Source organism: Rutilus rutilus (assembly GCF_951802725.1).
Source record: "Rutilus rutilus genome assembly, chromosome: 17".
NCBI lineage: Eukaryota > Metazoa > Chordata > Actinopteri > Cypriniformes > Leuciscidae > Rutilus > Rutilus rutilus.
The window spans coordinates 30,409,493-30,434,376 of record NC_140230.1 but is presented as its reverse complement, the minus strand read 5'-3'; the positions used below and the strand labels follow the sequence as shown (position 1 = coordinate 30,434,376).

Sequence of the window (24,884 nt, the reverse complement as noted above, 5' to 3'; positions counted from 1 at the left end):
CTGCACTCAAAGCGCTTTACATGGAAGGGGGGAAATCCTCAACCACCACCAATGTGCAGCACCACCTGGATGATGCGACGGCAGCCATATTGCACCAGAACACACACACACACACACACACACAGGAGACAAGAGTTATGAAGCCAATGAGTATATATGGGGATGATTAGGAGGCCATAATGATGGACAGAGGCCAATGGGCAAATTCGGCCAGGATGACGGTTAAACCCCTACTCTTTTTTTCGAGGACATCCTGGGATTTTTATTGACCACAGAGAGTCAGGACCTCGGTTTCACGTCTTATCCAAAGGATGGTGCTTGTTACAGTATAAGGAGCTTTCGTATCGAAGGAACCTTTTCATCGTTCCTAGAACTATTGGTGGAAGTTCCCGGAGGTGTTCGTGATTCGGTCAACAGGAACTAGGAACGATTTTAGTTCGAGGAACTCCTTTTGAAGGATCTAATTTACTCCTACTTCAGAGTCGGTCTAAAACAGCGCTATAGGAACTATCCGTGACGTTAGTGACGCTGATTGGCCGAACGCACGCGAAACACCAGCCATTTAAAAAAAAAAAAGCTATGTAAACACACAGATTATAGCCTATATATTTACTCCACAAACTAACTCTACGAACATGGAAAACAGTGATAGATGGACCTCTTAACCTTAAAGCTGAGGAGAAAATCCAACGCAACTTTGAGGAGACCAAGAGAAACATGATTATGTATTTCTGCTCAGCTAGCATCTCTGAACATCAATCACATGGCATTCGCTAATACCTTTTCATTACTGTCTACTTTCTATGTATAACAGTTCTATCTAATATTGTATTAAACAGGACTGTTAGACAGATCGTAAACTAATGAACACAGAGAATGCGAGCAGTGTTTGCTCAGGCTCTGGCGTTCTCAGCACCATCAAAATAAAAGTCACAACAACAAGCGCGGCTTATGTGACTTCAGAGTTCCTACTGGAGGTGCGAACGCAACCAGGAAAACGTTCCTAGGGGAACCATCCTGGCGGCTAGTAACGGTGCGAAAGCCCCTAGAGTGATGAAGACAATCAGTATATATGGGGATGATTAGGAGGCCATAATGATCGACAGAGGCCAATGGGCAAATTTGGCCAGGATGCCGGGGTTAAACCCCTACTCTTTTTTTTCTTTTTTCTTTAGGACATCCTGGGATTTTTTTATGACCACAGAGAGTCAAGACCTCGGTTTAAAGCTACACTGTGTAGTATTTACTACACAGTGAAATTGTGATTTCTAACGGTGAAATTGTATATGACTACCAACTGAATATTACTTTCTAGCTCCTCCCATTCCGAAGGTGTTTTAACTCCTACGGTGGCCGTATTATTTCAAATCTGCCGGCAAACGCGAGCAAATCTCCCTCTCGCATTCGTCACGGTGCTACTGCGTGTAAAAATGCGAAAGGCGAAGCTTGTATGTCCTTCTTTGTCTAATGTATTTTCAAGATGGATGCGCAACATGGCTTCCGCCATTCGAGCGACTCGCTCGTATGTATTCTAAATGGCAGATTATACACTTACGAGAATACTTAATTAGTTGGTTGAAGTGATTACACATTAATGAGAACGTATATGTGTTTTTTGCTAAAAATCAACTTAAAATATTACACAGTGTAGCTTTAACGTCTCATCCGAAGGACAGTGGTTTTTGACAGTATAGTGTCCACGTCACTATACTGGGGCGTTAGGACCCACACAGACCACAGGGTGAGCACCCCCTACTGGCCTCACTAACATCTCTTCCAACAGCAACATCGTTTTCCCAGTAGGTCTCCCATCCAGGGGTGCGTTTCCCAAAAGCATGGTTAGCCAACTATGTTCGCAAGTTCTGTCGTTATCAGCAGTTCAACGAGTCTGTGTTTCCCGAAACCATCGTTACAACGAACATTCGCAAACAACATCTCAAAGTTGTGAGTTTAGAACGACAGCTCTCGACCTGTGGTTAGAAGCAGAGTTTCTTGTTTGCATGACATGTGACCTGTGTCTTTTATTTAGAATACATACAAATGTCATTTACGTTTTTTAGTTTGTCAAGAGATTTAAAGCACCGTTTTTGAAGAGTGTTTTCTGAATTCTGAATTTTCGAATACTATTTAGGACGGATAGTATGCAAATTGGGACGCAGCAATAGTAAAATATGCCATTGAGTGTTAAACAATGCTAAAGCATGCTAGCAATACTTAGCTAAGTGCTAAAGCATGCTATTAATGCCATGAAACAGGAAGTTGTTGTAACTCAGGCATGGAATGTCCAATTTGCCCCAAACTTCACACGTTTGATAAGAGTTCTGTCCTGAACACGTCCATGCTCATATTCAGTTATAGTCATAGCGCCGCCTGCTGGCAACAGGAAGTGACGTTTAACACTGTTCTGGACTCCTAATAACATATATAAAAAAAAAAAAAAAAAGCCAGTAGGTGCTAAACATCTTACCAACATACTAGAAACATGCTAAAACATACTAGCAAACACTTAGCTAAGTGCTAAAGCATGCTATTACTGCAATTAAATATGAATTTGCTGTAACTCAGGCATGCAATGTCCAATCTACCCCAAAATTAATATGTAATATGCTAGAAACATCATAAAATATGCTAGAAATGCTAAAGGAAGTTGTTGTAACTCAAGCATACAATGTCCAATCTGCCCCAAACTTCACATATTTGATGAAAGTCCTGCACTGAACACATCTACATAGCGATATTCATATATAGACATAGCCCCACCTACTGGCAACAGAAACTGACATGGTTAACACAGTAATGCAGTACTAACCACATAATTATTGTGTACTAAGCATGCTAGAAACATACTAAACATGCTAGCAACACTTATCTGAGTCATGAAGCATGCTATTATCCCCATAATACAAAACATTTTGTAATTGACTTTGACATACTCTTACTATATATACCTCCTTAAATGCACATTGCCCAACCATGCTCTGTCTTCCTAAAGCCACCGAGTGACGATGGCATGAGTGCGAGGGCCCTTTCACTGCTGCTTGCAGCTTTCATTTTTATTTAGTTTTCTTTCTCTCTACACTGATCTCACTATACAGTTGTGTGAGGAGTATGTCTAAGAGTGTGTAGTGATGCCTTCACTTGCTAGGCTCGGTAAATGTTTTAATACGTGTATGTCTTATTGTTTTTGTTATAACTGTGAAGCACTTTGGGCAACAACATTGCTATTAAATGTGCTATATAAATAAAAAGTTGAAGTTGAAGTATAAAAAATTATTATTGACCTATTCAAATATGAACTAAAGCATAATCACAAAATCATTCACGAATCTGAAACTGTGATCTTTATTTAACAAAAGTATTTATTTCACTGCATTTACATGTTAAACCAATATGGACGTTTCCTGTTGCGTTCTACTATTCTCTTGTCTTTATCTGCATCAGAGGGCGTTTCATTTTCATACAAAACAACAGACTCTACAGCAGGAGTGTTGAGAGGTCCGCCTTCCATGATGGAGATTTGCTTCCGTATCATTGCCGTCTCCTTCCTGACCTTTTCATAGCAGAATCCACACAGAGTATGCTTCAGTTTCATGTTGCCACACTCTGAACACGGCTCAATGTTGTACTGGGAGAGAAAGAAAAAATAGGATAAATTGCTCTTCATCTAAACAGACATCTGTTTACTAGACAGAACACAGGTTTACGTTGATAGCTCTTTTAATTTTTTCCATGCTCTAGTCTAGTGGGAATCAATGAGTTCTTACCTTGACTTTTATCAGTTTATTTGGGTCTCGCCTTCTGCAGCGATTTACTTCAATGGTTCGTCTCTTTTTAGGGGCGGCCATCCAAAAGATACTGTCCAAGAAACTGGGCTGAGCGTTTTCATCATCACTGCTGTGATGGGATTGAGGAAGAATCCCGGGACCATTTACTGCTAGAGCTGGACCTGAAGAGAAGGTGTATGTGACTGATAGATTAATAAAATAATCAAACTGAGTTACTCAAATTATTTTTAAGACATGCTCACACTACCATTTCAAATATACCTTACCCTAACCTCTGTCCATTTATTATTTATAAAAGGAAGATGTGGGCTTACATTTGACTTAAGGTGATATAAATATATTTTTAAAATATGTTAAATTATTATAAAAAAAATAATATATATATTTTTTTAAATAAACCTTAGAAAAAAAACAAAAAAAACTGAAATTACCAATCACATTTCACATTAACAGAATTTATTCTCTAATAAAGATGCGCTTAATTTTGCATTATAGATTTAATAAATACTATTTATTTTAAGACAAAAAGTAAAAACTGTAATGTTCAGATTAAAGAGACTTTTTATCTTATGTACTGTATCCTTCCCTTAAAAACACAACAGATGTGCCATGTGTCTCCTTGAGACCTTGATACAACACCAGAGATTATGACATTAAAAACAAACTCTATATTTTATGTTACAACACACAAGATAATTTAACAGTTTGTTTTTCTTTGATTTACCTAAGATAAGCTTCAGTGCAATATAAGTGTACGTACAGTGATATGAGTGGAGTAGTGTCACACATGACACACTACAGTAAATGCACTCACCGAAGCGGTCAAATCCCGCCGCTTGCGATAAACTAAGTTCCAGACGCTGCAGAGAACGACCGACAAACTGAAGTAAACCCGTTAATGACATTGTGTTCGGTATTTTATTTCAGTTTAACCCAACATGTACAGACCAAACATCCTCACGGTCACAGCTCAAAAAGACCCACTGCGCCTGCGCGTTCTTCTGCACCCGTGCATTCTGGGATCTGTAGTACAACAATATAAAAACTGCTTCATTCTGAGCGGGTGAGAGCGGAAAATGTAAACAAAAAACAAAACACAAAACAATACATATTTTAATTACGGTTTTAAATACTCAGTGGCAAACAGAATGTAACGCCCAACATTATTTTAAACTTATCTTTAAGCTGCCTACAATACCCACAATTAATTGAGTTACCCTAGTACCTCTTTCAACCAATCAGATCAAGTAAGCGTGTGTCGTCACTTCCCCAACAGTCACACAGCCATGGCAGACAGAGGCTACAGTTTCTCCCTCACCACTTTCAGGTAATTAACATCATGATTTTATCATATTGAATGCATTCATCATATTAAACGAGTGTGTGTTTTTAGCGAATCGCAAATCTCGAGGTTTACGGAGAGCGTTTTGTCAGTTAAAGGCGTTAATTCATTATCTGAGCGCTGATGCAGAGTCACTGTGTTTGTGATGGGTGCTTCTTTCATTCATGAGCATCAACGTTCATGCATAGGGTGAACTAAACACAATAATGCTTCCCAGATCAACATATACAACACTATCAGAAGTGCTTAAAAGACAGACTAGGGCTTAGTTTTATCTTTGTGCTAGAACTTGCTGATTTTACTTTCACTTTCAGTGTATCATCGTGGAAACTTATCCTTTTATATACATTTATATGACTTTTTAATGCACATAAGTAAGTTTACGATTATCAGTTAATGGTTTCCTTAGTCATTTAATTATAGTATAACTGAAAACAGAACACTCATCATGTGTGACATTTTACTGACCATTTTATAATCTTATTTTTGTGTTTTCAGCCCCTCAGGGAAGCTGGTCCAGATTGAGTATGCCCTGGCAGCTGTAGCAGCTGGTGCTCCTTCGGTTGGAATAAAAGGTTAAAAAAATTATATTTGTATTTATCAGGTGTGTCTTGAAATTTGTGTTGTTTATAAAACTTTAGGGTTTCATTATGTGCTTATTATAAATGGCCTTCTTGACGTTTAAACTGTGTCCATTCACTGAATCTTCACTTTCATTTCATCCTCATTTCTCTTTCACAGCCTCAAACGGTGTTGTTCTGGCTACAGAAAAGAAGCAGAAATCTATACTGTACGATGAGCAAAGTGTTCACAAAGTAGAGCCCATAACCAAACACATCGGTATGGTCTACAGTGGCATGGGTCCAGACTACAGGTATGGATTTGGAGCCTGCATGACCTAACGCTACATAATAATGATTCCTAACATGTAGCACATGAAGCTCAATGAGATTTTTTGTTGTAAAAAAAGTTGATAAAGTTGGCATGAAACAGAAGTTGCAATAGTCTTTTCTTCCCTATTATGACATATATCCGAGGGAAACAGCTTCTCAAACAAGAAAAAAGTAGGGCGGGACTTGATTATGTCCATTATGTCCAATAGATGGGATTGTTCTGGTTTTGCTATTGCTGTGATTTCATGTGTCCCACCCTGGCTCCAGTAAACATGACATCAGAGAAGAGATGTTGCTGCAAGAGGGCACAAGAATTAAAAAAAGTGATGTGCACTGATTAGTCAGTTGAAAAAAAAAATGCTGCAATATTCCATAAAAAAACAAGAATTGTTCATTTTGATTTCATGGTGACTTTAATCATATCTGCAGGGTTATGGTGCGAAGGGCACGAAAGCTGGCTCAGCAGTACTTCCTGGTCTATCAGGAGCCGATTCCTACAGGCCAGCTTGTTCAGAGGGTGGCTTCTGTTATGCAGGAGTACACACAATCAGGGTATGCGTGATTTTATCGCCACTGTTACAATTATTCTGGAAGTTGTACTTCAAACAATTGTTTTGCAGTGTTGTAAAACATTATTTTGAGAAGATGCTTGACGTGCATGTACCAAAGTGACAATGGCGTAACATGCAGATTTTTTGTTTTGACACAGAGGAGTTCGGCCTTTTGGGGTGTCACTCCTGATTGCTGGCTGGGATGAAGACCGCCCATACCTTTTCCAGTCTGACCCCTCAGTATGTTATTCCCTTTGGTGTTATAATTATATTTATTGTATTACTGAAATCCGGTTTAAACTGAAATAAATTATCTGTTAAAAATGTAAGCTCTTTATTATGTACTGTATTCAAAAAATAAGATGGACTTTGATCTGTTTAAGGGAGCATACTTTGCATGGAAAGCCACAGCGATGGGGAAGAACTATGTGAATGGGAAAACATTCCTTGAAAAAAGGTATAGAATGAACACGCATGGTCCAAGTCTAAGAGCTTTTTAGTCTTTCTAAACACACAGCCTCTCATTTGCTTCATTTTCCTATTTCAGATACAATGAGGATCTGGAACTGGAAGATGCGATTCACACTGCTATTCTGACTCTTAAGGTAATAATTGACAACCCAGCTATGTCTGTTCACGTTGTGTTCCGGTCATTTTTATTTTTCTCTAAAATGCTAGTTAATGTTCTGGCATTAGACTAAAACTTACTGACTTTGCTCGCAGAGGGCATAACTCCCTCCAAAAAATATAATTTTGTGCCTTTTTTTGTATGTTATTTCCACCTTTTTTAGTTTTTAACCATCTTCTTACAAAAATTACTTATTCCCTTGTTATGCTATTATTGCCAAATAATGGATTCAATCTTTTTTTGGAACTGATTAACTGAATTCCTCATTTATTTGAGCTGATGCACCTCACTTTTCTCTTTAACGTAATTTTTTTGACCAGTAACACCATATGAGGTAAAGAATTTTAAAGGACCTGTTTAAGGACCTGAAAATCTTGTAATGTTAAAAAATGTAATATTAATTGCTGTATTTTTTCTGCTTGTTTGTTTTTATTGTGTATATGTCACTCTTGTATTTTTGTAATTCAGTTTTTGCCATGAAGAAAGCCACAGATGCTGACATGGCATTAAATAAAACTATACCGATACTGACTGAAACTGCACCTGTCACAAAGCATGACGTTTTACTTGCCAGTGCTCTAAAATGTCAAACATCAAAGTTATCTATGACTACTTTTGTTACAGGAAAGCTTTGAAGGTCAAATGACAGAAGACAACATTGAGGTGGGAATCTGCAATGAAGCAGGATTTAGGCGACTGACCCCAGCGGAGGTGAAAGACTATCTGGCTGCCATTGTTTAATATCACTTTTACAAGTTGTTGTAGATTGAGCACTGATTATATTGTCTTCATCAGTCCAACTTCATTAGTACTTAGTACTTACTTATTTGTTTGAGCAATCTAAAGCATGGAAATAAGTGAAAGTTGTATTGTTTAGGAAGGAATAAAATAAACAAGTCTTTTGAAATCCTGTTGTCTGTTTCCATTTGTACTACTGTGGATTTGTGGATACTGTTTTAGATTTGTGCAAAAGGCAACAACTAAATGTAACCGAATATACTCTTTGTTTTATATCATAACTTTAATCTGAAATAAAAGTTAGATTACATATGGCGCCAAATATCTGATTTCTGTGCTCGACTGTCCTTAATAAACAAGCTTAAGACGGGGTTTGGCCTGCGCCAGCCAATCAGAATCTTGAGCCCCGCGTCACTTATGGCGCGCCAAAAATGAGTCGGTACACCTTCCAAACAGTATTCCTACGCACAATCGAATTACTTGCACAGATCATAAAACCCTCAAAGGTTTTGTCATCGAAAGGTCCAGCAATATCTCTCCTATAATTTCTTCATATCCAGTTGAATAACACGTTATATTTGAAACAAGGGATTTGGTAGGGCGGTCATTCGCATAAACAGCCCTAGTTTCTGTCTCGCTAGCACATTCGCATTTGCGTTGTGTCATTCGACTGTAAGTGACGTTTGTGGCGCCAGAAATCAAGGAGGAGCGGACTAGTGCCTTTTCAAAACGATGTGTTCTAGTTCAAAGCATTCGGCGTATTAAAGTCTTGACAAACACAGCTTAAAGTGAAGTTGACAGTGAATGGTCTGGGGGTCTTTTAAGGCTCGTTAAAGATGGTGATGTTACGCAGTAACGGTGAAATGGACTCGAGCTCGGAGTTTCTGTCGCTGAACCCGCCTCAGAGAAAGTCCGCGCGGCTAAAAAAGGCCCATGATGACAGTTTAACGAGCGCAGAGGACAGTCCGGCCAATGTGAGTTAATAACTCTTCGTTACTAGTACAAATATGTCAGTAATTTGTTTGTTTACCTACAGTAAATCTCTTGCTCTATCAAAACAAAGTTGGCGCTTAAATTGAGCGCGAGACGCTTGAATGAACTGCATGAGCGCGCGACTTGTTAACACTTCCAAAACAAAAACAGATGAGGTGATTATCAATGTTTACCTCAGATATAACTTACACAGGTAATCATTTACATGGTGCAGGAGGATACATGTAAATGGGCACCGTTAGTTGACAAGTCAAAATCAGAATTCCGTTTTATTGGCCAATGAAGTTTTACCGCAATGAAAAATATCCATCCATAGCTTAACGTGACACAGTGAACAATATATAAACTTTAATCACCTGTAAATCTTTAAGTTATATGTGGTGTGACACTTGATAATTACAAATATATAATATAATCATGATATATGAGCTCCTGTCAGTAACTTATATAGCTTTTAAAAATAGTTATATAGAGAGAACAGCATGTCATTCTGCTGGACACTGCTATGATATATTGAATATATTTATTTTAGGGGTTTTTGTCTGTAAAGGAGGAAAACGGCATGAGGGGCAGAACTCAAAGAGGAAGACATGTAGTCACCTTTGCTGATATGAATGGACAAAACAGCAAATCTCCAAAATCCCCTCCAAAAGATGAGAAAAGTGTGAGGAATTTAAGGTGTGTGTGTGTCTTTCATTTCTGAAGAAAAAAATCATCTTACATACTGAATGTACTTGATACACTATTTGTTAACTTGTATATTGTTTTATTTATTCATCAATTCATAGGAAATCTCCAAGATTTCAGGCAGATGGGGAGCGATCGGCAGATGAGCACACAGGTGGGAAACGTTAGAGTATTTGATAAACGTCAGACAGCAGTTCTGTTGGTTTGCTGCTGGCTAAATATGAATCCATTACTTTCTTCAGATGAGGTGGAATCAACTCCTACTTCTCGAAGCCTGCGTGCTCAGATTCAAAGGCGAGAAGAAGACAGTGCTGTGAGGCGTAGCTCAAGAATCACAAGATATAAGCTTGACACCAGGAAACAGTCGGTCCTCTATGACAGGCTCATCACAAAGTATGCACTTATATAGAAAACTCTGTTATATTTTTGTTTATAAGGACAGTGACTCATTTAAATCACATTTTATGATTTTCCCATTTTGATGATCAGAAGTCTAACATGTGGTAGATTCACACAAATCAGTACATTGGACCTTTATATTCAGACTCAGACGTGCAACTGGCTTTGTTTGTGGATATTTCTGTGGTTCTTGGGTCTCAGTGGCTGTTTTCGTCTGTTTTAGCACTGCAGAGGCTGTGCTTCAGAAGATGGATGACATGCAGAAGATGCGTCGGAGATTGAGGAGCAGAGACAGTGAGGAGGAGGTGCGTCATCGTGATCTCCATCACTGACTCCTCCTGTACTTCTGTGATCTGCCAGGACTTAACTCACTGTTTTTTGTGTTTTTAGAATTTGATAATTTACTCTGGAACGAAGAGGAAGAGGGTCACAAAACCTTCAGTCAGGGGACCGGAGGAGAGTTCAGACAACCAGGAAAATGGTGATGATTGTAGATCAGAATTCATTAATCCTGCTTTATTTATTGTCTCATCCTGAATTTGTGTTTTCTGCACCTTTATCTAGCAGTTGTTTTGCGTCAATAGTGAATCTATAGCCCCACAACAAAGACATTTACGTTAGCTCCAACATGTATTTGGACACTCATTACCATAATTTTTTTTTTTAAATAAGGATTGAAAGATAAGAAAAATGTTATACACAGGTTTATTAGGCTTCAAATTATAGAAAAAAAAAAAAATATATATATATATATATATATATATATATATATTAGGGGTGGAACGGTACACATAAGTCACGGTTTGGTTCAGACATCATGGTTCTGTACGAGTTCGGTACAATGGAGGGAAAAGCAAAACAAAAATGCAGAAGGCTTGTGCGTGTCTCAGGCTGTACCACCAAAGGAAAATAAATTACTTAAGCCTTGTATTTTTTAAATAAGTTTTATTAATAAAGTAAAGGCATAGAACCAGTTTATTTGTAGTGCACTGACAATAGTTTTATAGAATTAGTTTATTAATTAAATTAATAAAAAGAAAAAGACCTTGAGATATGTTTGGTAATTGTACCTGAATGAATTGAAAATTAATTTGCTACATTTCAGATTAATATATTTGTTTTCCTTAATTTTAATTAACAGTAACTTAAACACTTTGCAGTTTGAATGATGTCCTGTATAAACAAAATGACGGAGTACATTTTTATGTTTCCACTGTTCGATCGCACCCGCGCCTCACACACACACACAAATATAAGTAAACACTTTGCGACTTTTCGATCGCGCCCGTGTCTCTCTCTCTCTCTCTCTCTCTCTCTCTCTCTCTCTCTCTCTCTCTCTCTCTCTCTCTCTCTCTCTCTCTCTCTCTCTCTCTCTCTCTCTCTCTCTCTCTCTCTCTCTCTCTCTCTCTCTCTCTCTCTCTCTCTCTCTCTCTCTCTCTCACACTCACACTCACACACACACAACATATTCCAGGATTGCAATCTTTACATCGCAGCCTGCTTCAGAGCTAAGGCGGGGCTACAGATTAGGTGTCCCTAAAGAACCCGCGTATCTAACAGTAGTTCCGCATTACATTATTTACATTATTTAATTTGCTTGCGAGTTTTATTTATTTTTATACTGTGTATTCTCCGAGTAAATTTCTGCACCGAACCGTTTATGCACCATTTCAGTTCAATACGAATACATGTACCGTTCCACCCCTAATATATATATATATATATATATTTTATAATGAAGATGCGTACAACAACAATTTGTTTTTGTTTTTAAACAAATGATGAAGCTGGTTCTAACACACTCTGGTGTAACAGGTTCATGAGACATGAATAAGTCTAATCACTGCCCTGTTTATTTGGCATGTGATAAAGGTACAAATGTTTGGTGTAATAATGGTAGTATAATTAACTGCATATGTACCACAAAATATTATTGGTTTTTGTTTAGCATGTTGGTTGGCCTGAACCTGTAATTATTTCCCAGAATACAGTGATCAAGAGGAGGATGGAGAAGGTGAGGAAGAGGAAGAAGAAGAAAATGATGAGGGAGATGATGACGAGGATGAAGATGAAGAAGAGAACGGAAAGCGCTATGAGTTCCGACAAAGGAAAGCTGTTGTGCGTTACCAGGCGCCCCTTGAAGGTTTGTCTAATAGTTCATTAAAGAGACCATGCACTGACTATACATATCAGATATACACATCCCTGATTTAAATTTGCTTAAATCTTTTTCTCTGCCTTTCATGCCTTTTAGTATTTTCCTTTTTACTATATATATTTTTTATTGCAGAGCCAAAAAAGCAGAGCATCTTTTTTAAACGTCACTCCACGCCAGTTAGACGAAGATATCAATTTAGTTCCTCAAGTCCCAGGGGCTTGTACAACAACAGGAGGAGCACCAGGTCAGTACTAGTCCTCAATTTCTCTTCAATTTCTTTTTTAACATTATCAGTTTGAGTTTTGGCTTGACAGGCTCTTGATTCGTATTTGAAAGTTCGCTATGTTTGACACCCTGTCTTAAAAAAACGAGACACAGATGTGAGCAAGATGCTGAAGGAACAGCAAGCCACAGTGCAATTGCCAAAGACATTGTGTTAATAAAACAAGAAGACAGAACTCGCTTCATCACCCACCATCCCAGCTCAAGTAGTCGAGTTTTAGAGTCTTATCAAAATGCACACCCCTTCTTTGCACTTTCCATGTTATAATTTCAGTCCCACTCATCTTTGTGTTTCTCGTGCTGTAGTTCAGGCAGGAGTGAGGGTGATGGGTAAGCCAAGCATTCATACAGCCTCACTAGATCTGCATGTGGAAAACTTTACAATACGTCACACTAATATAATAATTACAAATCTGTTTTGTCGCACATTTAAATGAGTTTGTTTTGGAAAGAGGTGTTAGGGTATAAGAGGTGGTGGAGTATTTTATGAAAGTTTAGACTTGATGTGAATGTTTTATGATAGTCTAAAAAACAATCTTTCTGTTCTTTTGTTTTCATCTTAGGAGAAGACATGCCATCCACAGTAGTGACTCCACATCATCATCATCATCATCTGATGAAGAGAAATTTGAGAGACGGAGAAGTAAGAGTCGTAGCAGGTCAATAAACAGGTAAAGAGCTCTAGCTGAAAGCTTTTATTTTAGAGGTGCTATGATTAAGCAAGGTTTTTCCTGGGTCAAAAATGGTCTTCGGTGGTGGCCGACAGACACTGTCATCCTTTCTTTGCCCTCTTAAAAAAAAAAAAAAAGGTGTAATTTTACCACTGGATTTCATTGCTTTGTAAGATAAAATCCTTCTTTGCTAGACCTGATAATTATTTTGGTATATAATCATTTCAATATTAAAAAGTAGAATAAAAAAGAAGCAGTAAAGTTATTTCAACTAATATTCTAGTTTTAGGCTATAATAGTTTAATAGTCAGCTAGCTAACAACAACATGCTTTGCACTTTTTTTCTGGTTTCACCTCACATCCGGGACTCTCTCTCTGCTCGTTCTTTCAGTAACATGCGCCCTGTCACAAGCGCAGCAGTCATACATCACCAGGGTTCCAGACTGCGACCATTTTTTGAGAATGTGCGAGTAAAATTTTTATGTGGTCGCATTTGTGTGAGTGCATGGTCATGTAGCCTACTAAGTTAAATTCACGCATGAATTTTCCTGCATTGAACTTGTTTTAGCGCCCGCCAAAGTGAATTTTTGTCCCGCCAAAGTCTTACTTGATCGGTGAGTAATGTAGATGAACTGCTGCGCTTGTGACAGGGCGCATGTTTAACTGAAAGAACGAGCAGAGAGAGAGAGAGAGAGAGAGACGGTCGCACGCGCGCACTCTGTCTTCGGAGCCAGGCGAAAGTGTAAACAAGACTTCACCCTCTCCAAACTAAGCGCTGTCTTGCTCTCTCTCCCTCGCACATATTAATCAAAATAAATGGACACGGTGGTAAAAGGTCGGAAGACCAAAGTTTCATGTGGAGCATTCGGAGATTTTTTTTTTTTTTTTTTTTTTTTTTGATGAATTACGCTGGGTGTGAATTGTGCTAAATAAGTTGCCTTATCTTCTCTGAAAAGCGTTCCGGACATTCAGCTGATATAAAATCACACTTTAAATAAACGAAAAAACCTATCCAGTGATGAAATGTTTTCTGTGTTGACAGAAATCTTGGATGTCCATGTCTTAACTGCTGGGATAATCACACAACGCGCATGACACGTCCAATTCGCGAACTAATGACTCCTTTGAACCGATTAATTTTAATGAATGGTTAAAACAACTGATCTTTCCAACAGTGAACTCAGGAGACGTCTGAATCGGTGTATAACTAATCAGTAACACTTTACAATAAGGTTCTATTTATTACATAAATTACATAAAAAGTACAGTTTGCTTACTCAAGCTTAAGCTTTAAAATAAATAAAACCACTTGTTTTTTTGAAAAGCATATGACTACATTTTTCCACACAGTGCTATCAAGAATCGTTAAAGAATCGGATCGATAAGCAGAATCGTCAGTGGCATTGATATTGATCAAATCTTATCAATTCCCATCCCTATGTGAAGACAGTAAAATTATAATCAAACATTAAAGAACATACATGTTTTTTTTAATAGTTTTTTTTGAGAGTTAAAAGATTAAAACATTTTGCTAACATGAGGTCTTGTGTCACTGTCAGTCTTTTTACATCAGTGCAAAACTAGGGTGTGCAGATTAAGACCACTATTCATCAGCATGCATTGATTAATCCCATGGCATGTAGCAAAAAAAGAAAGAAAAGGTGCGACCAAATCATATGCTGGTGCGACCAACTGAGAAAGTTGGTAGCACCAGTGCAACCAGTGGAAAAGTTAGTCTGGAGCCCTGATCACTCACTGATCAAATAAGGCTTTGGCGGGACAGAAAACTCGCTTTGGCGGCTGCCAAAAAAATTTCAATAAAGGAAAAACCCTGGCTTAAGACTTGGTTTAAAGTCTTGCCTAGCAAACATGACCAATCAAACAGCTCTGAAATACAACACCTGTTCTTGTGCAAGAGTAAGAGTTCCGTAAGAGTTGTTTCTTAATATTATTATTATTATTATTATCATTATCTAGATTTTGTAGTCTTTAAATATTTGAAAGCAATTATTAAACTAAACGTTTAATCACATTTTGCTTGTAGATGCCTCCCTATGAATTTACGGAAGGAGGATTTGTTGGGAATCCATAAGGACAGGATTAAAATTGGAGCAAGTCTTGCAGATGTTGACCCAATGCAAATTGATCAAACGGTATGTGCTTGCCGTTTTACTTGAACTACAAAAATTGTAAAGCCCTTTATATGACTGTGGTTTCCATGTGCAGGTGCGCTTTGACAGCATTGGGGGTTTGGGCAAACACATCTCCGCATTGAAGGAGATGGTTGTGTTTCCTTTACTCTACCCTGAAGTCTTTGAGAAGTTCAAGATTCAGCCTCCAAGGTTTGAAAAGTGATATTGACAAATACTCACATTAAAATGCCTATTTGGATGACTAACCAACAGATTGCAAAAATGAGAGGTAATGCTGAATATCACCTTTGGCAGAACGCATGTTGAATTATTTTTCCAGAGGCTGTCTGTTCTACGGCCCTCCTGGCACAGGAAAGACTCTGGTTGCTCGAGCCCTGGCAAATGAGTGCAGTCAAGGCGAGAAGAAGGTGTCGTTCTTCATGAGGAAAGGGGCAGACTGCCTCAGCAAATGGGTGGGCGAGTCTGAGAGACAGCTCCGCCTCCTGTTTGACCAGGTTTCCCTACATTTCATTTAAAAAATGGTCATTCATTGATGCCTAATTTTGTCTCTGTGTGATTTAAAGGAACTTTGCCATTTATTTGCCAGGCATACCAGATGCGTCCATCAATTATTTTTTTTGATGAAATTGATGGCATCGCACCTGTTCGGTCAAGCCGGCAGGACCAGATACACAGGTGTGTTAGTCTGTGTTTCTGTGTGTGTGTGTGTGTATATATGTGTATATATATATGTGTGTGTAAATATATATTTCTTGTTTAAAGGTGCTTTTTGCTGTTCTTTTGTTAATGTTGAATCGTTTGTTTGTGTTTATGTTCTCTAAAGCTCCATCGTGTCCACCCTGTTGGCTCTCATGGATGGGCTGGACAGCCGTGGTGAGGTGGTTGTTATTGGAGCCACTAACCGCCTGGACTCCATCGATCCTGCGCTCAGACGGCCTGGGCGATTCGACAGGGAGTTTCTCTTCAGCTTACCAGACAGAGAGGTGAGAGTTTGGAGCTCTATTGTAGAATGACTTATTCAGTGTTTATTTTTGACTGCAAGTGAGTGTTTTGTTTAGGGTATAACCCACAAGACGTTGTTGCTTCTTTGTAGGCTCGCAAAGATATTTTAAAGATCCATACCAGGCAGTGGGACCCGCAGCTGTCTGATGCGTTTCTTGAAGAGTTGGCTGACAAGTGTGTTGGTAAGAGCATCTCATGTTCTACTATGTTAAACGTCCTGATGAGCGCATCTCAAATAATAGCTTGCCTTTGTCTCAGCTTGCTCAGTGCTAAAACAGATGCTCGAGCTTTCCAACACCCCCAGGACCTGGGTATTGCTGTGTTTGGGTTTTGGGTAGCAGTGTTATGTAATGTTCTGCTGTTCTAGTACTCTCACTCTTTAGTACTTTAAATTCTGGCATTTAGTGAGACCTCAGACTGTCTTGTCCTGTCTAAGTGGGCAGTGCTTTATTAGAATGAACTGCACTTTCATCCTTGATTTTTATACCAGTAGTCAAAACTATTGTCTCCCTGTGCTCCTAGGTTACTGTGGTGCAGACATCAAAGCAGTGTGTGCAGAATCAGCTCTGTGCGCCCTGCGCAGGTGCTACCCCCAAATCTATGCTTCCTCCCAGAAGCTCCTGCTGGATCTGGAGTCCATCAGCGTGAGTGGCCGGGACTTCCTCTCAGCCATGAGGAAGATCGTTCCGGCTTCACAGAGGGCAGTAGCATCTCCAGCTAAAGCACTCACCCCTGTTATTGAACCCCTGCTGAGCTCTGTCCTCAGTAACGCCATGGAGATGCTGCAGAAACTCTTTCCTCATGTAGAGCAGGGCCTCAAGAAGAAAAAAAACGCTGGTAAAGATAGCTTGCTATTTTGATCTCCCTTCTACATTGCTATAAAAACATTTGCATAACACTGTAGAACTCAAACACATTATATCATGCCACATTTGCACGGGCAGACGCCACTCACCTTTTTTCTTTTCAGAAATTGTAAATGTAGTTTGTATTTTGAAATTCTTAATCATGCCATCAATGCAAGTAAATATTGTTTATTTTAGGGGGTGTGTCTGACATCTTAGAGGATCTACTGCAGAGTGAAGATGAGGGGTCCTCCGTGTGCCCTAGTAATAAAGGCCAGAAGAACACTGGGCCTGCTCCATCTGCTCTTCATCTGAACAGGTTAGAAATGCAGAAAACTGACTTGTTTCAAAGGTTTCTTGTGCTTCCCTATATATAAAAAATAAGCCTGTTTTTATAGTAGTAAATAATTTCCTGATATACAGTTCAAGGGATAAACATAGAGTCAAATGAAGTACACAATTTCCCTTTTCTTGACTGAACTGTTTATATGTGGTATCATCCTCTGTATACAGATAAAAGTTCTCAGGAAAGCCTTATGAAATAAAAGATATTGCCATTTAAATTTTGTGTAGTTAAAGATTTGTTTAAAAACAGGATGCAACTTTTCTTAAAAAATAAAACACTAGATCCAGTTTATCCTCAACAACAGTTGTTGTTTTTTACACAAGGGACAATGTGTAACTTTTTAGGTATTTTATTATCTAAAATGAATATTTTTATTCATAAATATGTCCTCAATGGTGTACAAATACCTCTGCTAATTATCTGACTTATCCTCGTAAACGAAGAATTTATTATCTTTATATACATGGGACGGGTAGGTCCACGGAGGCTTCCATGTAGTTCCGCCATCTTTAAAAACTATAATAGCAGAGAGGGACAAAAAGTACTAGGCCAACGCGTTTCCACAACGCGTTTTCGTTCAGAGCCAGCCAGTCACGTGACTGAAACCAGCAGAAGCGGAGGAGCAGATCAGTGAGAGGCGCTTGTCACTTGTCACAAGTTTAAAAGGCTGCACTGCACGGTTATTTATACACCGTTCATTCATACATATGCTGAGTCACAGGATGAGTCCTCGTCGTCGAAAAAGTCCAAAATAGACCGTAAAAGGAAACGTGAACGGAGATTACAAAAACAAGGATAGCTTTTTCCAGGTGGAAAGGGCTAATGCAGGAGAAAGCTTTCAAAAGAGACGCTGAAGTTGCCTGCTTTCTTCTCGACAGGCAAGTCAATGTTACGTTCTTAATTACAAGCTTTTTTTCATTGCTTGGTTGTGTACTTTATTATATAATATACAAAAATATAACGAATAAAGAAGGCATCACTACTTATTACCATAGTTCATGTTTTTCACTATCAGTAATTCATACTGTAACATTCGTTTGTTCGTTGTGTCAAGTTGCAGTTTGTTTGAAATAACAAACCTGTTCACCCGAAGGAAAACTCGAAGTGCTATTAGAACATCCTGTCATAGCTTTTTGGTACATAACGGCTACCGTAGATGCAACACGCATTTGAAAAAGTGAGGCGGTGGAGAGCACTATTTTTTTTAATGCAAAATACATTATCACCACTAGATGGGAGAAATTCTTACACAATGTCCCTTTAAAGAGCATACCTATGATGCCTTATTATGCTGTCCTTATTATGCAAATTCCATAGTATTCAGCCTATGGTATAATTTAAGTAATTTTGACCTGCTTTTATTTCTTTCATTACCTGTATTACAGGAATGCCCTGAATCAGCCCACCTCATTCAGACCCAGACTGCTACTCTGTGGGACATCAGGTTCTGGTCAGACTTCACACTTGGCTCCTGCTATTCTTCACGCCCTGGAGAAGTTCACTGTTTACACACTCGATATTGCTGTGTTGTATGGGGTCAGTTCAGCCACCGCAGAGGAGGCTTGTGCCCAGGTGAACACACTGAATTTATAAAGCTCAAGATACACCCCGATAAACTTGTTTTATTAAATGACTATCGACCTGTATTATATACATCAGGTTTTCTGTGAGGCGAGGAGAACCACTCCCAGTATTCTGTATATTCCACATATCCAGCGCTGGTGGGACACCGTGAGCTCCACTTTGAAGGCCACATTCATCAGTCTCCTGCAGGACATCCCTTCATTCTTCCCCTGCCTCCTTCTCGCCACATGCAGCTTTCCACACCAAAAGCTCTATCCTGAGGTACCACATGAACTTTATAAACCAGTATTGGGGCTTGTTTGGCCTAAAGACTAAATGAAATATCATTTGTGATGCATTTTATCTTCTGTAATGTTACTGTATGACAGTTTTTTTTGTTTTTGTTGTTTACCTGTTTAAAGGTGCAGGACCTTTTCCATGTTGAGTATGGTGAGGTGTTCAATGTTCCGCTTCCTTCTCGGGAGGAGAGGCTCAGATTTTTTGAGGATCTTATTTTAAATCAAGCTGCTAAAGCCCCAGCATCTAAGAGAAAAGCAGGTGAGGTTTTTTGTGTTTTTCACATTCTTAGTGGAGTGTTTTCATGCACACTAGAGATGTGACGGTGATAATATTCTCCCACCGGTTAATCGAATTGTGACAACATCGGTATTACCGGTTTCATCGTGGGGGTGGGGGGTGTTAGAGTGATGTAATTTTTTTTTTTTTACATGGCGTCAATTCATCATTCGTATTGAGTTTGATTGACATGCGATCTGACCAATCAAATTCCACCATTTTTGTGCTACAAAGCAGTCAGAAGAGTTATTGATTAACTTCGGTGGATTTGAACTTGGCTTTAACTGAGGCGATCTGTCACGACACATTAAAGAGCCAAAAAACGGTAGGCCTATTTTATTTTTGTTTGACTGACCAAATTTGAAAGTTAAGACTTTGTTTCATATTGAATATTACCTGCTCGGTCCTGTATTTCAGCGCGTTGTCAGTGTCCTCTATTTTTCACTGCTTGAGATCATGTTGAGAACAATAACGCCCGATTTGAGGGTATAGGGCGCGATTTCGGATTCAACCACAGTGTTTTGAATGGTGGGTTTGTTATTATTCGTTATTATTCATGAAAAGCGCAACAACAAAACATTTTGGCATAATTTGTGTGTGTTATGTTTTGTTCAAGGCCGAAAAGAGAACTCGATACTGACGCGCGTCTTTTCCGTGTGTGCGCACGTGTGTGTAATAGGCAGGACTTACAGCACGGTCTCTTGTTTTGTCGCGCTTGAATGGTTGAGCGTGATCATATAATGCTAGTCAACTGGTGACCGAAAATACGGATACTGCGTAATTGCTTTAAAAAAAAAAATTTGCGGTGCTGCGGTGGGCAAGTGATGAAACCGGTGTTGCGACGTAACACCGGTAACACTGACTATCGTGCCAAGCCTAATGCACACCTGTGATATCTCACCTTCTCCTTCTCAGTCCTCCAGGCACTAGAGGTGTTACCAGTGGCCCCTCCGCCGCCTCCCCGCCAGCTGTCTAAGCAGGAGATGCAGAAGCTAGAAGAGCAGGAAGAGAACACGCTCAGGGAACTCCGCCTCTTCCTGCGAGATGTCACCAACCGACTGGCTCAGGACAAACGCTTCAAGGCTTTTACAAAGCCTGTGGACATCGAGGAGGTAAGATAGTTTTCAGTCCCACAGTTCTTCTGAATCAACTCTCTCTAGCTGTTGATATATTGCTGAACCAGTACTGTCCTCACTGAAGTCATGTGGTTTTCATTGGGAAAGGTTCCTGATTACACTACAGTCATCAAACAGCCCATGGACTTGTCCACAGTTCTCTCCCAAATTGATCTGCACAAGTATGAAACCGTGGCGGCTTACCTGCATGATGTGGATCTGATTTGGCAGAACGCCCTTGAGTACAATCCAGACAGAGACCCCTCAGGTAGGCTGGGAATTGTAATGGTAATATATTTTGTACGTATGTATATATGTGTGTGGTTTATCTACTGAACATTGGTGACAACCACTGAATAGTATGTGGGTTGAACACAGTTTCTATTCAGCTTGGCTCAATAAATGTGTGGTCAAAGGATTGTCAGCTTTGGCTTTTATTTCAAAGCATATCTATTTAAGTTTCAGAGTTGGAACTATCCTTTATGATTCTCCAAGTGTGTTATTGCATGACATTTGTATGATTTCTGTAGTGTACTATGCAATATCTATGACGTTTGTGTTTGTAATAGATCGGCTCATCAGACACCGTGCCTGTGCTCTCAAGGACACTGTACATGCCATAATCAGAGATGAATTAGATGAGGACTTTGAGAAGACCTGTCTTGAGATCAGGGAGTCTCGCATCAAACGAGGTTTCAGTGATGCTGCATTGATTTTTAGTATGATCATATTTGTGAATGCATCACTTACATTTTATAATATTTTATTTTTAGGCTCCACCTCATCACGGTTCACTCCTGCCTACTACCACGTGCTGCCAAAGATGTCCGCTACAGTCGAGCAGAAGATGAGTGATCCAGCACCCAGTAAAGATGCTACACCTGTGCCAGCAGCACCAGCAGTGATTGCATCACGTCAAACAGGAATTAATACAGGTGACTGCCAGTGCTTTAATTCCTGACATCAGTGCTTGAGAGTCTTTTATTACTTTCATCTGGAGCTGCACAATCTGGTTAAATAAAAAAAATGTTTTTAATAGAGATCACTATTCTCCCACGATTCTGAATGAACGCAGGCGTCTGTCAGCAGATCCCTAATATATCCACTGATAGCCGCCTGCTTTCAAATGCTCCCGTGTGTATCTGTATAAGCGCTCTGTGAATCAGTTGTTTGAGTGTGTATTCACACCAGGAAAGTCAGATAGTTCACTTGCTTTGGTCCGGACCAAATGCAATGTTGATTTTTTTTTTTTTTTTTGGTACGGTTCGCTTTCATGCTGCTCTTTTTGCAAGTGAACCAAAATTTGTAAACAAAACCACACGTGTGCTAAGGTCGTCTATTCATTGGACAGGAATTCTCAAGCAGGGAAAAGCAGGAAGTGCAAAAACAGGCTCAGCATGGAGATATTTCGTAATGCAATATTTGTTCTTTTACTGATTTGGTGTTATTCTCTACAAACGCAATATGAAGAATGTAATGAGCATCATATGATACAATGTCATCTATACGATGTTGTAATAGGATTTTTCAACTACCGTTACATTATATGATCACTCTCCTATTCATGCAAATGCTTTTAAACCATTTAAGCGCGATAAGACAAAAGAGAACACTCTGTCTGTGAATGTCCTGAATGATGCACACACGACACGTAGAAAGACGCGCAACAGTATCGTGTGCACAGACAGCGCGTCGGACTGTGCGCGAGACCGCTTATATCCCCTCTCCTTCATCCATTCGCTAAACTTGCTGAACACATTAGTATTTTTATGCGTTATTTCCAGCAATTGGGTCGGTTCATGTTCACACCGTAAACGAACCGTACCAGAGTTCGTTTGGAACCGGACCGAGACCACCTCTTCAGCCGGGTCTCGGTTCGGTTGTTTGGTCCGCACCCGAGTGCGATTGCTGTATTCACACCTGCCCAAAAGATCTGCACCAAGGGGGGAAACGAACATGAGTTCGATTCAAACGAACCAAACAAGGCAGGTGTGAAGACACCCTGAGAATCTGTTCAACAGCGCTCAAAATGCTAGGGTGGAAATGCTGGTATCGTCACATTTTTTAAATTTCACTTTTGACATCACTAACCACGATAGAGACTATAGTCCAAAATCTCTACCGACAAATACTGACAAATTTCTACCGGTTAATCGTGTCTACCAGTATATAGCCCACCCCATATGACAACACCTCTCTCTGGGTCAGCGGCAACACCAGCGCAGATTCAAATGTTCACTGTGAATGTACTTGTTAAAAGCTGATAATATACTTGTTAAAATACTTGAATGCTACGTGCCTTATTGTAATACATTTTAAAGTGAAATATTAACATTAAAATAATGACATGCAGCCTTCTAGTATGTTTCAAATAAATTATAAAAATATTGCCTAGTAATTCATTTAAAGATCCCGTAATAAAGACCAAGAAAGTGGTTTTGTCTTTCTTGTCAATATTGTTTTGATTTATTAATAACATTTTTAGCAGTGGCTTATGCTTAAATTATCTTACCGGTACTTCTGACATCAAGTTAGATGGGTAGGCTTTCTTCTATGCAGGCTACAGGTGAAATATTTTGTGTATCCACAGCTTCACAGATGAAAAAGAAGAGGAAAAGCCGATGGAAAAACGGCTTCATCCGCAGAAAGAAGTCTTGCTCACATTTGAACTCTAAAGACAACCCCAACACAGCAGAATCAGGGGATGGAGAGGAGGATGAAGAAGAGTATGATGTAAAACTGGCTGAGAGTGAAGATCCAGAGAAGGTGAAAGATGTTGACTGTGAGTCAATGGAGGCTGATGAGTGTGCTCGTGCAGAAGGGCCCACAGAATCCACGGAGGTAGTGCAGAATAACATCTCCGAGAGATGGGACATTGACAATACAACCTCTACAGTGGATGAGGTTGCGAGTTGTGAGGTTGAGACGGTCCAGAATAATGTCACGGATGTGCAACATGATGTCCAGGCATCAGAGAACACTGAACCTAAGAGGACAGAGCCAATTGCAGAGGACAGCAGTGGAATGGGTTAGTAAATCACAAAACCATTTAGCATATTCTAACAGTTGTGTTTGTATGAACATGAAGCAGTAATTGAGTTTGCATGGGTTTTTCAGAGTTCAGACTGAGGCGGATGACGAGAGGCTTTAAGAACCAGGCCGAACAGCAGAGTCTCATCAGTGTGGATGCTGCCATGAAGATCCTGGAGCAGAAGACCCTGCCTCTTATCGTGGACCACAACAAACTGAAAGTACGCCACATATCTTTATCTAACTGCAGAAACTATTACAATAAGTGTAATCGATGACCTCGACAGTTTGTTGGCTCCACCTGGTAATCTTTGGCTGTCATGTTGCCTCGACTCTTACACTGGAAGGGTGTTTTTAGACTCTGTTTTGTTTTCGTTTCCCGATTCAGGAACTTTTACAGAGAGTTGTGGACATGACAGAGGGATATGAGGTCAATCAACTGGAGAAACTTTATGCTCTGTTGTGCCAGAGCATTTATAGACACCGGAAAGATTATGACAAGACTGCACTTATACAGGTATGTTTTGATAAATGCAGAAACACGTCCTCCAGCTTTATTAATTTACTCTTCTGTTGATTGAGTAGTAGATTAAAACTATCTAGCTGAGTCATAACATTTTTCACATCTAAAAGGCTTATTACTTTATATGCCTACTTAATGTGTGTTTTCTTTTCTTTTCTTTTCCAGGAGATGTCAAAAGAAGTTGAGGAGTTTTCCTAGTTTTCTTAATAAACAAACTACAATATATTTCTTACAAGAAGTTACTGGTTTATAAAGTATATTTTACTAATTCTTTAGTCCTGACTTTTGTGTTGTGCATTTTGAGTGCATATTAAAGCTTTTATCACAAGTCTCATTGTCTCGCTTTGGTTGTCATTCCAAACATGACTTTATGATGGTACAATAATATATGATCTACTATTTTCCTAAAGTACTGCAAGTGGTTGGGTGTTGTAATCACTGGTGGTTTGTGCTCTTCTGGTTATGATGAAATCTAAATAGTGCTATTAGGAAACATGGGAAAAATTCCATTTGAATCTGCGAAGCGATGTATGAGGGTCACGTGACCGCACGTTTACTCTGATTGGACGGTTTGGAGTTTGTACGTTTCTATAGTCAGTACTCG

General features: G+C 39.3%; 3 protein-coding genes across 4 annotated transcripts; 2 read left to right on the top strand and 1 right to left on the bottom strand.

The window, feature by feature from the left end:
- Positions 1–3,341: 3,341 nt before the first annotated feature.
- Positions 3,342–4,790, bottom strand: mrpl32 (mitochondrial ribosomal protein L32). The gene is made up of 3 exons (XM_084385827.1): positions 4,600–4,790; positions 3,765–3,946; positions 3,342–3,625 (listed from the first exon to the last, which is right to left on the bottom strand). The coding sequence occupies exons 1-3, from the start codon at positions 4,688–4,690 to the stop codon at positions 3,374–3,376; spliced, it is 525 nt and encodes a 174-aa protein (XP_084241953.1). The 5' UTR covers positions 4,691–4,790; the 3' UTR covers positions 3,342–3,373.
- A 247-nt stretch (positions 4,791–5,037) lies between these two features.
- On the top strand, positions 5,038–8,106 carry psma2a (proteasome 20S subunit alpha 2a). The gene is made up of 8 exons (XM_084384753.1): positions 5,038–5,112; positions 5,626–5,702; positions 5,869–6,001; positions 6,450–6,572; positions 6,730–6,811; positions 6,955–7,028; positions 7,119–7,176; positions 7,824–8,106. The coding sequence occupies exons 1-8, from the start codon at positions 5,072–5,074 to the stop codon at positions 7,938–7,940; spliced, it is 705 nt and encodes a 234-aa protein (XP_084240879.1). The 5' UTR covers positions 5,038–5,071; the 3' UTR covers positions 7,941–8,106.
- Positions 8,107–8,601: 495 nt separating this feature from the next.
- Positions 8,602–24,608, top strand: atad2 (ATPase family AAA domain containing 2). Of its 2 annotated transcripts, none has more exons than XM_084384740.1 (28): positions 8,602–8,911; positions 9,463–9,608; positions 9,719–9,771; positions 9,860–10,010; positions 10,240–10,321; positions 10,407–10,497; positions 12,001–12,159; positions 12,307–12,418; positions 13,020–13,127; positions 15,172–15,280; positions 15,354–15,469; positions 15,600–15,774; positions 15,867–15,955; positions 16,104–16,263; positions 16,374–16,464; positions 16,805–17,119; positions 17,326–17,446; positions 18,859–19,045; positions 19,133–19,318; positions 19,459–19,594; positions 20,528–20,724; positions 20,836–20,995; positions 21,297–21,419; positions 21,501–21,662; positions 23,318–23,755; positions 23,845–23,978; positions 24,146–24,274; positions 24,446–24,608. In XM_084384740.1, exons 1-28 carry the CDS (start codon positions 8,774–8,776, stop codon positions 24,476–24,478), a joined length of 4,101 nt encoding a protein of 1,366 aa, XP_084240866.1. In that variant the 5' UTR covers positions 8,602–8,773; the 3' UTR covers positions 24,479–24,608. The 2 variants fall into 2 exon arrangements, with proteins under 2 accessions (XP_084240866.1, XP_084240867.1); XM_084384741.1 differs by having other exon boundaries at positions 8,621–8,911; positions 9,481–9,608.
- The last annotated feature ends 276 nt before the right edge of the window (positions 24,609–24,884 follow it).

Coding starts and splice junctions, on each gene's coding strand:
- mrpl32 (XM_084385827.1), bottom strand. CDS start 4,690: ATGTCATTAACGGGTTTACTTCAGTTTGTCGGTCGTTCTCTGCAGCGT. Junction 3,947..4,599: donor GGCGGGATTTGACCGCTTCG/GTGAGTGCATTT, acceptor CCTTCTCTTCAG/GTCCAGCTCTAGCAGTAAAT. Junction 3,626..3,764: donor ATAAACTGATAAAAGTCAAG/GTAAGAACTCAT, acceptor TTTCTCTCCCAG/TACAACATTGAGCCGTGTTC.
- atad2 (XM_084384740.1), top strand. CDS start 8,774: ATGGTGATGTTACGCAGTAACGGTGAAATGGACTCGAGCTCGGAGTTT. Junction 9,772..9,859: donor ATCGGCAGATGAGCACACAG/GTGGGAAACGTT, acceptor TACTTTCTTCAG/ATGAGGTGGAATCAACTCCT. Junction 12,160..12,306: donor TTACCAGGCGCCCCTTGAAG/GTTTGTCTAATA, acceptor TTTTTATTGCAG/AGCCAAAAAAGCAGAGCATC.
- psma2a (XM_084384753.1), top strand. CDS start 5,072: ATGGCAGACAGAGGCTACAGTTTCTCCCTCACCACTTTCAG. Junction 6,812..6,954: donor TTTTCCAGTCTGACCCCTCA/GTATGTTATTCC, acceptor GATCTGTTTAAG/GGAGCATACTTTGCATGGAA. Junction 7,177..7,823: donor CTGCTATTCTGACTCTTAAG/GTAATAATTGAC, acceptor CTTTTGTTACAG/GAAAGCTTTGAAGGTCAAAT.